Genomic DNA, 11,751 nt, shown 5'->3' with positions numbered 1-11,751 from the left:
AACAAAATTAATTACGAATAATTCTTATCTTTTTCGTAAGATTAATAAATTAACATAAGACAAGGAAATAATCGACCTTACCGAGATCGGTGATCTTGTATGAGTGCTGATGAGTTCCACGAATGAATTCTTTTTTAAGGGTTTGATTTTTAATACCATAACGAATTCTATAACCCAATAGTTCGCCGTATGTTTGACTTGGTTCCGTCCATTCTAATGTGATCATCTCGGGATCTCTACCAACGGCTCTAAATAAAAAAAAAAAATAAAAATATAAAAAAAAAGAACAAAAATAACAATAGGAAAAAAAGAAATAAAATGTTTCGTTGTTTTATTCAAAACAAAATGAAATATAGAAAAAGATTCCTTACTTTATGCTAACTTGCGGTCTGTTTGGTACCCCGCCAGGTGTTTTAACGTGTACCGGCGCCGATCGATCACCGTCTCCTTTTCTCGTCAACGCGGCTATCTGTACAGAGTACTTTGTATCCGGTTGCAGTCCTGTGATATTTATTTCTCGTACATTGTCCTCTTGTACGTCCCGACGTATCGGTTCGTTAAACACATCGTCTCTTCCCTGATAAAATTTACAAAATTATTCTTTAACATTATTCTTAAATATCTTTCGTTACTTATCTCTCCATTAACATTCCGTTTATCTTTTATGTATTATAATATATATTTGTAATTATTTTACGTAACATATTACATTTATTCTTATTCAAACATATAATAAATTACATTTATTTCATAAAATATTATATTAATTATAAAATATGGAATATAAATTATCAACATATATTGTTATATATAAAAATAAGAAAAAAGAAAAAAGTGTTTTTTTTTTTTTTATATAAATTGGTATAGGTATACTTTGCACAGATTTTTATATATTTTTTTTTTAATTTATAAATTAAAAAATGGAAAATTTGTTTAACTCATATTATTATTATTATTATTATTATTATTATTATGAATAGATTTTGGAAGTAATTATTTAGTATTATACTTCTATAGAATTATTTTGATAATTATTAATTAATAAGAAAATACGTACTTCTTCTCGTACTTCTTGTACATGTATGTGATAGCCCCTGATTACTCCATTTTGGTCCTTAGCCTTGGGCGGATCCCATTTGACGTGTATCGCCGTTGAATTGATCGGCGTCACTTTGACGTTTTGAGGATCTCCTGGCACTGTAACCCAAGCTACAATTAGATTGTGCACTTTATGGCTAACATGCAGCACACTTACAAACATTCATTCTCGTCATACCCACGCTTTCATACAGGTAAAGATAGGTGGTGATGGTGATGGTGATGATGGGAAGGGGGCGGGTAATTAGTAAAGGTTTTTAGGAAAAACTCAGTAATTAATAAACAAAAAATCGATACAAATATATATATATATATAATAATAATAATTAATACAATATGCATATAAATATGAATGAAACCAAATTTGATTGGAAATATGAAAATGCCTGAAATAATATGATAAAACAAAAGCAGTCATTAAGATAATTAGTTTTCGCTGTCCTGTAAATTAAAAAGGTAAATTAAAACTAGAGGAAAAATAATTAAATTAACAAAATATATATATAATTTTTTTTTTAGTTATTTCGTTCGTTGGAAATGTCATCGTTCGTCTATTATTATTTGTGTTTGTTCGTTCGTAACTTTTGTTTCTTGTCATATAGAAAAAAAAAATAAAAAAATGAGAAACAGAAAGAAATGAGAAATAGAAGAAAAAGAAAATAAAAAATTGGGAAGTACAAAAATAAATCGATATAGTATAGGATATTGAACATGCTGGCACCAATCACTCACGGACAAAACGACGTACAAACAATATTACGAGGCACGCCGCACCCCATGCTCTACGATATTAACCCCTCGCACCCGGTAATGCTCCATTTGAATACCAATAATGTGTTTTTTAATATATATGGATACATATATATATGTATATGGTGTTTACATATATATACATATATATATATTTTTATGTATGTAATTATATGTCCCTTTTCCTTCGCGTTCCATTAACGTCAGTATTTTACATTTTTTTTTTTTTAATTCCTTTTATTTTTTTTTCCACGCGTAAAAAATTGTCATTTCGTTTTTTGCAATGAACAAAAATATATATTATCATTGAAGTAGTTCATTTTAAAATTATTTCTCGCGATATTTCAAACGCGGACGACGATTCAGTGAAGATTTTCCGTAAGAATAACGATGAAGATTATCATTGAAAATAACGAAACATTCAAGATTATGACAAATGTGATGGTAATTGAAATTTTAATTAAATTTTCTTTTTTTTCGTTTTATAACATTATGAGTTAATTATGTAGACAGATTATTGTATCATAATACTCGAATGATTTTGTTATGATCAACGATGATGATAATTATTATTATTATTAATTTCTTTAATTGTTGTATAAATAATATAAATGAGACGATAACGTGAAACATATGTATATATATATAGAAAAAAAAAATAAATAAACAACCAATCTCGTTTTAGATTTAATTAACAATTATCGTTAGACTCGTTACACAACAAAACGATACACAACGAGGTGAGTACTATTATAATATTAGTTAACATCGATATAGAACAACTTGTGTTCGATCTATCGATAATTAATATCGTTTATAATATATTAATAATAATAATGGAACGAGACGTTTGATAATATAAATATATTTTTTCATCTTTCTATGTAGAGCAAAAAAGAAACCACAAAAAACAAAAAAAAAAGAGAAAAGTTTGTTTGCCAAAGTGTATTATGCGTGCATGCACGCATGTATCCACGTTTTTATTATCTTTTTATTTATTTTTATTTAAAAATTAATTCAAATATTATTTTTTTTTGTTCTTTTCTTTTTTTTATTATTCTTTTTCTTTACGATTAATTTTACAATCCTTAAAACAACGGATTTGTGATGTAAATGGTCACGGAGATATGGTTCGTGGAATATTTGACAATGTGCGAACAGGTAACTGTCGAATATCGTTTTACAAACCAAGTGTCTTCTATCAAAGATCATCGTGTTGCCATCGATCCATCGAACTTGTATCTCTTAAATGTATCGAACGTAACCATAACTCTCACTGTGTCTATATCTATCTGTCTCTGTGTGTTTTCATTGATAGACGTTTAAAATGTTACACGTCAGATACATGTGCGGTGTATGCACGCTCAATGCACGTTCTATGCGTTTGGATGCTGCTGTTGCAAAAATAAAAAAAAAAATAAAAAAAGAAATAAAAAAACAAACAAAGATCAAAACCAAAAGTGGTAGTAGTATCTCAAAAATGCTCTCTGATAGTAGAGTTCCATCAAAAAAGTGAAAAAAAGAGAAAAAGTACGAGTATCAAAAAAGTAACGATGCGTAATACGCGTATATATGTGGAACAATATAAAAAAAAAAAAAAAAAATAAAATAAATAAAATAATACAGAGATACTTATATGAAGAAATATGCAATATAACAAAAATAAAAAAAAAGATTTTTATATTATTTATTATTTATTAAAATAATAAATTTGCACAAAACTCGAGACGAGCTAAAGGGATACTCACTTTTGTCATCTGCGCCCCAAAAGTCGCCAAAAAAGTGGGAAAAAAACTCGTAAAAATTCGTGTCAATTTCGCACACGTAATATAATTTGTGATTGTTAAAGATAAGAATAAAATTACAAAAAATTATTATATCTTTTTGTCCTATGTTATTATATGTATATATATAATATATACATATATACATATATATATATATATAAAATATATAAACATTCATTAATTCATTTCTATTTGTTTCTTTCATATTTTTTTGTTCGTTTGTTTTTTTTTTCCATATACAAGCATATCAGAAATAGTAAGATTTTTCTTTTTTTTTTCTTTCTGGGATAACAGTATTATAATGCAAGTAATAATCTATGATTATTAATTAATCATTCATTATTGTTAATAAAAATATATTTAAATAACTGGTCCTCTCTATATAATATATATATATATATATTTTTTGTTTTGTTATTTTTCTCCATTGGGAAAAGTAAAAAATATTTCTCCCTTGAGTACTGCCCTTTGATTATTTCCTATTTCTTTATCTTTCTCACATACAAACACACACAGATATATTATTTTTCACGCAATCTTTCAATCATTCGATTTTGAAATCACATACACTCTCAGAATCGTTCGATTTTCATATAAATTCATACGTTCAATCAATCCATTCATCATTTTTCTCCATCTCTAAGAATATTTGTAAATAATATATTATTAATATTATTATTATTATGTATAATATATATATATATTTATATATATAAATATATATTATTTGAGTCCAGCTCTTTTTCGTACGAATCAATATCTATGAGTTTGATATATATATATAATTCTATGTTTTTTTTTGTTTTTATGTTTTTTCCTTACAGAGATTAGAGATGAACAAAAAAAATAATTATTATAGTTCTCGATCCACCTAATATAATAATAATGGCAGTAGAGATTGGTAGAGAGGCGGGAGACGTGAGAATATCTTTCGTTTTCATTTTATCTTTCTTACTTTTCTTACTTTCTTTTCCTTTACTCTCTTTCTTTTTTTTTTTAATTATTATTTTTATTATTTGGCATGCGCAATCACTACTCCAAATATGAAATAACTAAAGGCTCATGTACACACCTGTTTTTCATTTCGCGAAGGAAGTAACATTGTCTTTATTCATTCGAAAATAATAATTTACAATTAAAGAATTTTAGGTTTTTAAATTTTTTTAATTCTTTCCCATAAAATCTGAATATATCACGATTGAATTTATACAAATTATTCTCTGTTAAAAATCGGAATATAAAAAATCAAAAAAGAAGATGGATTAAGTTGACGTTTAAAAATCGATAGTCGGTTTCTTCCTCCGCGAAACGCGGTGTTCAGAAAAAAGGGAAAGACCTATGATAAGAATGTCTACGAAAAAGAAAGCTATAGGATTAGAGGAAAAAAAACCATAAGTTATAGAAAGAGAATATAAAAAGAAGGGAATATGTTTTATGGTTGTTTGGATGTTTTGTTATAGTTGATAATGATAAGATGAAAATTAATGATAATGATGATTATGATGATGATGATGATCATGATCATAATGATGATTTTGTCGTACGTTTATGTAAAACACATCGGAGAAGGGGGCAGGGGGAGGGGGAGAATAAAAATATATTTTTCTTCTTCCTTCGTACAACCTCGTGTGTCGTATTCGGCCGTTCACGAACGTGCTTACATACACGTACGTACGTACGTACGTATACATTACATACATACATATATACATACGTGTACTTATACTCTTTCTCTCTCTCTCTTTCTTTCTTTCTTTTTTTTGTTTTAATTATTTTTTTTATTTGTATCTCGAGAAAAAAAGCAGTGCGCCGTCATCCCCGCGCACAGGAAAAAAGAAGAAGAAGAAGAAGAAGAAGAAGAAGAAAAAACTAACCGAAAAACCAAAAAAACTATTAGAAAAAAATCATTTTTTTTTTCGCGACAAAATATTTGCATCGCGTGTGATTTTTTTTATTTTATTTTTTTTATTTTACTTTTCTTTCTCTCGTTTGTTGTTTATTTTTTATTTCTTTTTTTTTTTTTATCCGCGATTCTTCGTCGATGATATTTCAAAAAAATTGTCTTTTTTTCGCGGTTACGAAATATGTCAGGGACGTAATAAGTAATGCCGAAGAGGGGTGGTGGTGGAGTGTCCTTTCGTGGAAAAAATTTATTTTTTTTTTTATATCTTTTTCTTTCTCTGTGTCTGCAACTCCAAAAAGTCTCACCCGCAAAAAAATGTTATGGCTCGGGCAAAAAGTCTTTTTTTTAGTTTCAGTACGCTGCAAATCCGTGTAAGAGATCACTTCCTCGGGTACCGTCGACAAAATATCTTTTTCTTTCTTTCATTTGCTCTCATACCACTCTCTCTCTCTCTCTCTCTCTCTCACTCTCTCTCTCTTTCTCTCATTGGTACATTCATCATCGTACATTCTTTTCCTTTCATTCAATTTTTTCATTTCTTACATCTCTCACATACTCACGGAAACACACCCCACGCCGCCGAACACTCGTTCGTGTAAAAAATCGCAAAATTTCACCGGGGGTTTCCGAACGAGATAAAAGATCTACGTAAATATCTTTTTTTTTTTTTTTTAAATTATTCTCTCTTTCTCTCTCTCTCTCTCTCTCTCTCTCTCTTTCTTTCTTTCACATCACACATGAATGAATGATACACGCAACGTACGCGTGAAAAAAAAATCAACGTCATTATCATTGTCATTATTGATTGGTTGTCGTTCGAGTGAAGAAGAGCAGCTAAAAAAATCTATAAATCGATCAATATATATATATAGAGAGACTAATGGAGTTAACTAATGGGGGGGGGGGGGAGAGGGAGGGGGGGGGAAATAAGGTTATTAATATACACCATGCGTAATACACCATTGACTTACTTCTTGTTGGTCTCGTACGTATTTTTGTTTAGCCGGGGAAAAAAGTTTAAACGTCATAAAATATTGCTCATAAAAATCAATATACCTAAATACACACACACCTAGTTTTTATTTTGATCCTTTGACAAATTCTTATTTGAAAATGTGATAAGCCTACCTGTATATTATTTGAACAAAAAAATCATACGTTCATAATATCTCAATCATAATTCAATCGCAATGATGAAACGAATGAAATTTATTTCGTTGAAATTAAAAAATAACCAAATATACAACACGAACGTATCATTGAGAGAGCGTGCATTGAATTTGAGAATCAAGAAGAGATTAATCGATATTATATAATTTAGATTAATAATAAAATATTATATTTATATCAATAAATAATTCTGTTGTTACAAGAAATAAAAATAAAAAAAAAAATAATTATAATAATAATAAAAATTCAAGAGAGATAAAAGATTAAAATTCGTTTCACGTTATTGTAATGATACGACACACATACACATATACATTTCTTTTATGTACAGGGTATTAATATTTCAAATTAGATTGTTGTGAATATATATATAATTATTATAATATAAAAAAAAATATAATAAAATAAAACGTATTTATATTTTTAATAATAATAATAATAATAATAATAATAATAATAATAATAATAATAATAATAATAATAATAATAAATAGATACACGGTGATTTAATTAATAAAATCGAATCGAGTACAGGATCGTTAATCCTTGCATGCTTCTAACGTAAATTTCATTAACAAATATTATATGTTTTTTTAAAACAATATGTGTGTACGAGTCGCACATGTTAAAAAAAAAATGAAAAAAAAAAATCCCGAAAGAAATAATTAATATATGAAAAATAAAACAAACGGGGTAGTAGTAGTAGAAAAAAAAAAAAAAAAACACTCAAAAAAATTCGGACGTAAAAAAGAGAAAGAGGATGATTGTTTTTGCGTAGAAAACAAAAATTTTCTTTTTATCAAATATTACTGGATTTTTTTTTTTTTTTTTTTAAATGCTTTCACAAAAAATTCACGACTCGTCGATTAGTTTCTTCCATTATCATTTTTTTTGTTTGTTCTATTTTTTATTTCTTTTTATTATTTTATATTTATATATTTTATTTTTCCTATTTTTTTCCTCTCTCTCTCTCTCTCTCTCTTTTTTTTTCTCTGTCTATAAAATCTGGTTAATAAAATTCAACGATGAACTACTTTCCTTTCATATTCCTGGTAACGAGCATTAGTTGGGAGAGAAAAAAGAGAGAGAGAGAGAGACAGAGAACAGGGGGAGAATATTTTAACGAATTTTCCGATCAATTTTCGACAAAGAGAAAAACACACACAATGAATAGTTATAATATAAAATGAAAAAAGAAAATGGTTCAAATAAATAAATAAGTAATAATGATAATAATAAGAAGAAAAATAATAGAAAAATGTAAAGAAAGAATATTTGTTGCAAATATTTTAAGTAATTTTTAAACAAAGTGAAGAAAAACCGTATCGAAAGAGCGGAAGGTGGTTAATTATTCTAATGAAATTATAATAAACGTACACACGAGGAAGTGGATTATTAATTATGAGGACGCGTATTACATGTCCCTAAGTATATACGTAGCAAATTCGTGTATATATACATATACATATATTTAGATACATATAGAATGTAACAACTGTGAATAGTTTAGATTATAATTAATATAATTTAAATAGGAAAAAAATAGAGAAAAGTTTTTGTTTTTATATATATTATTATTATTATAATTATAAATAATATATAATATTTATATATGTATATATTAATATATTATATCATAATTTATATATATTATAATTAATTAATATATAATATAATATAATTAATTGAATAATATATATATATATATTACCAATTAAAACACTACTCTCTCTTCTCTCTATTTTTTTTCTATTTATTTTATTTAAGACGATAAAAGTAACGCTTTATTCTTGAAAAATGTAAATAGCAACGTCAAAAAATAAAACAAAAAAAGAAATAACAATAATCTATTTTTTTTTTTAATTGCATTACATTGTTAATAATTGCATGTTATAGATAAAAAAAAATTCCCACACGACAATCCCACAACTGTTCCCATTATAAACGGACGAGGAGGTTTCTCCATTAAATGAAGAATAAAAAAAAAAAGTATTATCGAGAAATCGACTCGTCATGTAATATTGGTATTCAAATGTATCGAAGAGATCGCTATAGTCGTTTAGTTTAATTTCTTTTTTTTTTTTTTCTTTTCATGTGTTACTTTTCACTTTTTTAAATTAATTTTTCGACACTTTTTTTCGTCTCGTTTGATTGTAATCTTTTAAATCTTCGATAATTTTTCTTTCTTCTTTATTTTTTCTTTTTCTTTTTTTTTTTTGTTCTTTTTCTTAAAGATCTCTTTTAACACCATTATTTCGTTCGAAGAAAAATCGAAGATTACGCAAAGTTGAAACGAGAGACGCGTAGAGCGGGTTTTGCAAGCGCGACAATTTTTCCAGCCCCCTTCAAAAAATGAAAGAACCCACCCCCATTTTTAATAATCCCGATCGTTTACTCGTATTTTATGTTTCTCATTAGTTTTACATTTTTTGTTCTATTTTATTTTTTAAATGTTTCTTAAATGCTTTTTTTTTTTTTAAATATTTTTTTGCATTCCCGATAGTTTATTAAACAAATCGATAATCAACGATTGTTTTTTCACCCATGATTTATTATTATTATTAATATTGTTCTTTTTTATTTCTTCGATTATTATTGTATTTTTTCTTTTTTTTTTTTGAATGAAATTTTGTTCTTTTTTTTAATAATTGCATCGTACACGAAATTCGCGTCGTCCTTCCCTTGCATGCATCCCATTATCCTTTTACCCCAATCACGCTTTCACATTCACACAGACACACCACGATCGAAACCACGTCGATGTAAGTTTTTTTCTAAGCATAGAATCGAATCGATAAGTTGAAACATGATTGGTGAATGTATAATAAAAATAGAAATGCATGTATTTGAAAGATGAGTGGAAAGAATAAGAATAAGAATAAGAATAAGAATAAGAATAAGAATAACAAGAAGAAGAAGAAAAATCGCGAAGAAAAGATCTACGTTGGATAAAAACGTCATCGACAGGATTTCGTCGTTTCACGCATACACAACAGTAGTTAGTAGTAGTAGTAGTAGTAGTACTAGTAGAAGTAGAAGTACAAGTAGAAGTAGTGAATAGTAGTGAAAGTGGGTGGGTGAATAGTGGGGGGGGGGGGTGGTTTCTTGCGAACGTGGAGCAAAACTGCTGGCTTGTGCTGCTCTGCTTATCGAAAGGGGTGAAAGGGGGTGTGAGTGGGTGCTTTTCAGTGCTGGTGCTCGGCACGATATCGCATCGTTCACGTAACAATCATATACACTCCAAAGTATCGCGTAAGTGCTCTTATGCTCGGTGAATATTATTCCGTGCGCATATATATAGACATAGCCGTGTACGTGAGTAAACGCGCGCGAACACGACCCCAAACAACAATTTTTATATTTCAACGTTCAACGGTAGCACACACGTTGAATACGATTTAACTTTAACGAGGAGAATAAAAGATAAATTCTCTATAATAATCGATCGTGTTCGATGGCATGTAAAGTACATTTGATAATGAAATTATTTATGATTGGGCTAATCAATGGAAATAGAGAGAGAAAGAGAGAGACAGACAGAGACAGATGCATTTTTTATGAATTAGTTTTACGTATCTCTCATGGTGGTGGTGGTGGTGGTGGTGGTGGTATTGGTTGCGAAATTTTTTAACGTTCAATTACATTTTATTTATTTTATTTTGAAAGGTCCTTCGACCATGCATACAGGTAGTTGAAATTGCAAAAAAAAAAGAAACACGAGATCGTTTTTAATAAATTATCATCATTTTATAAACAAATTGACAAAGAAACACAAAACATAGCCGGGGAGGAGAGACAAAGTTACCAGCTGATTGTTAGCTGCCGAATGACAATGACTACGCGAATGCTTTATGGTTTACAGAGCTTTTATCGACGATAATAAATGGATTACAACGAGAAATAAAGAGAGAGAGAGAGAGAGAGAGAGAGAGAAAGAGAAGGTTGTTATAATCCAAGCATAATAACCGCAATTAGAGTTTAATAAAAGCCACGATGGCTTGTAATTAATTGCAGGATACTAACTTTTGGGTATAAAAAGATAAAAATATCATAATTGCACTTTACATTGATCAAATATTTTCCTTCGTAACATTATAACGTATAAATCGAATAAATTTTACATTGTTATGAATTAGTCGTCGTCGTTTTCGTGGCGTTTCTCACGTTACGGCACCTACGTGTATATGCGTGCGTGGTGGGTGCGAGACATACAAAAAAAAAGACACGGTGCCCGCGTGAAGAAGTGATTTTTTTGTTCTATAAGATATTTTCATGAAGAAAATATCATTTGATTTAGCCCAATTATTAATTAAACTAGATATAGCAGCAGGTGGTGGTGGTGGTGGTGGTGGTGGTGGTGGTGCCGATTAAAAGAAAAAAAACAGTAAGAAAACAAAATGAATATAATAATAATAATAATAATAATATATAATAATAATAATTTTCTTTCCAAATACACACACGAGACACGATCTAATAGAATAGCGTTATAGGTTACGAGATAGAGTGATAATAATATAATAACAATAGTGCTGATATAATAAATATTTACGTGATGACGTAGTAGCAAATATATAATATATAATAGTAATATATAATAATAATAATATATAGGCAATTATTACGCGTGGACATATATATATAGAAGAAATACGTAATAAGAAATATACAGTGGTGAGAGAGAAAATTCTTTAATAGCCTGTGCTTGACAATGTGCGAGCTTACACGGCAGGGTGCTTTCAGCAGTGCTTTTTATATGTATATATAGAATATAATATATATATCTTTTATCGTCGCGCCTCGTTCCGCCGAGTCTGCGGAATGCTTTGATTTCTTTTTTTTTTTTTTTTCTTTATCTTTTTTTCTTTTCTTTTTTTTTCTTTTTTTGGTACTGGTGGTAACGAAGAGTTTGTGTCCTCCTCGTTCGGACGTGGAACAGGATCGTGCTCGGTTCCACGCGAGGACAATGGATAAAGAGAGAGAGAGAGAGAGTGGTGTGGGGTGAAAGTGGGAGGAGGAAGGGAAGAGGAGTAGCTGGTTAGT

General features: G+C 28.6%; 1 protein-coding gene across 10 annotated transcripts in view; it reads right to left on the bottom strand.

Annotated features, from left to right (window-relative positions):
- Nucleotides 1–11,751, bottom strand: part of Lar (tyrosine-protein phosphatase Lar) — a 506,717-nt gene that overhangs the window by 9,723 nt on the left and 485,243 nt on the right. For all 10 annotated transcript variants that reach the window (XM_015317927.2, XM_089174791.1, XM_089174795.1 and 7 more), the window contains 3 exons: nt 1,058–1,197; nt 372–577; nt 82–248 (listed from right to left, as the gene is read on the bottom strand). In XM_015317927.2, the coding sequence (XP_015173413.1) occupies nt 82–248; nt 372–577; nt 1,058–1,197 (513 nt within the window). The remainder of the gene's footprint in view (nt 1–81; nt 249–371; nt 578–1,057; nt 1,198–11,751) is intronic.

This window comes from Polistes dominula, unplaced genomic scaffold (genome assembly GCF_049000335.1).
Source record: "Polistes dominula isolate Pdom_NZ unplaced genomic scaffold, Pdom_raw_medaka contig_16, whole genome shotgun sequence".
Classification (NCBI taxonomy): Eukaryota; Metazoa; Arthropoda; class Insecta; order Hymenoptera; family Vespidae; genus Polistes; species Polistes dominula.
This window is presented reverse-complemented; position numbering and strand designations above follow the sequence as displayed.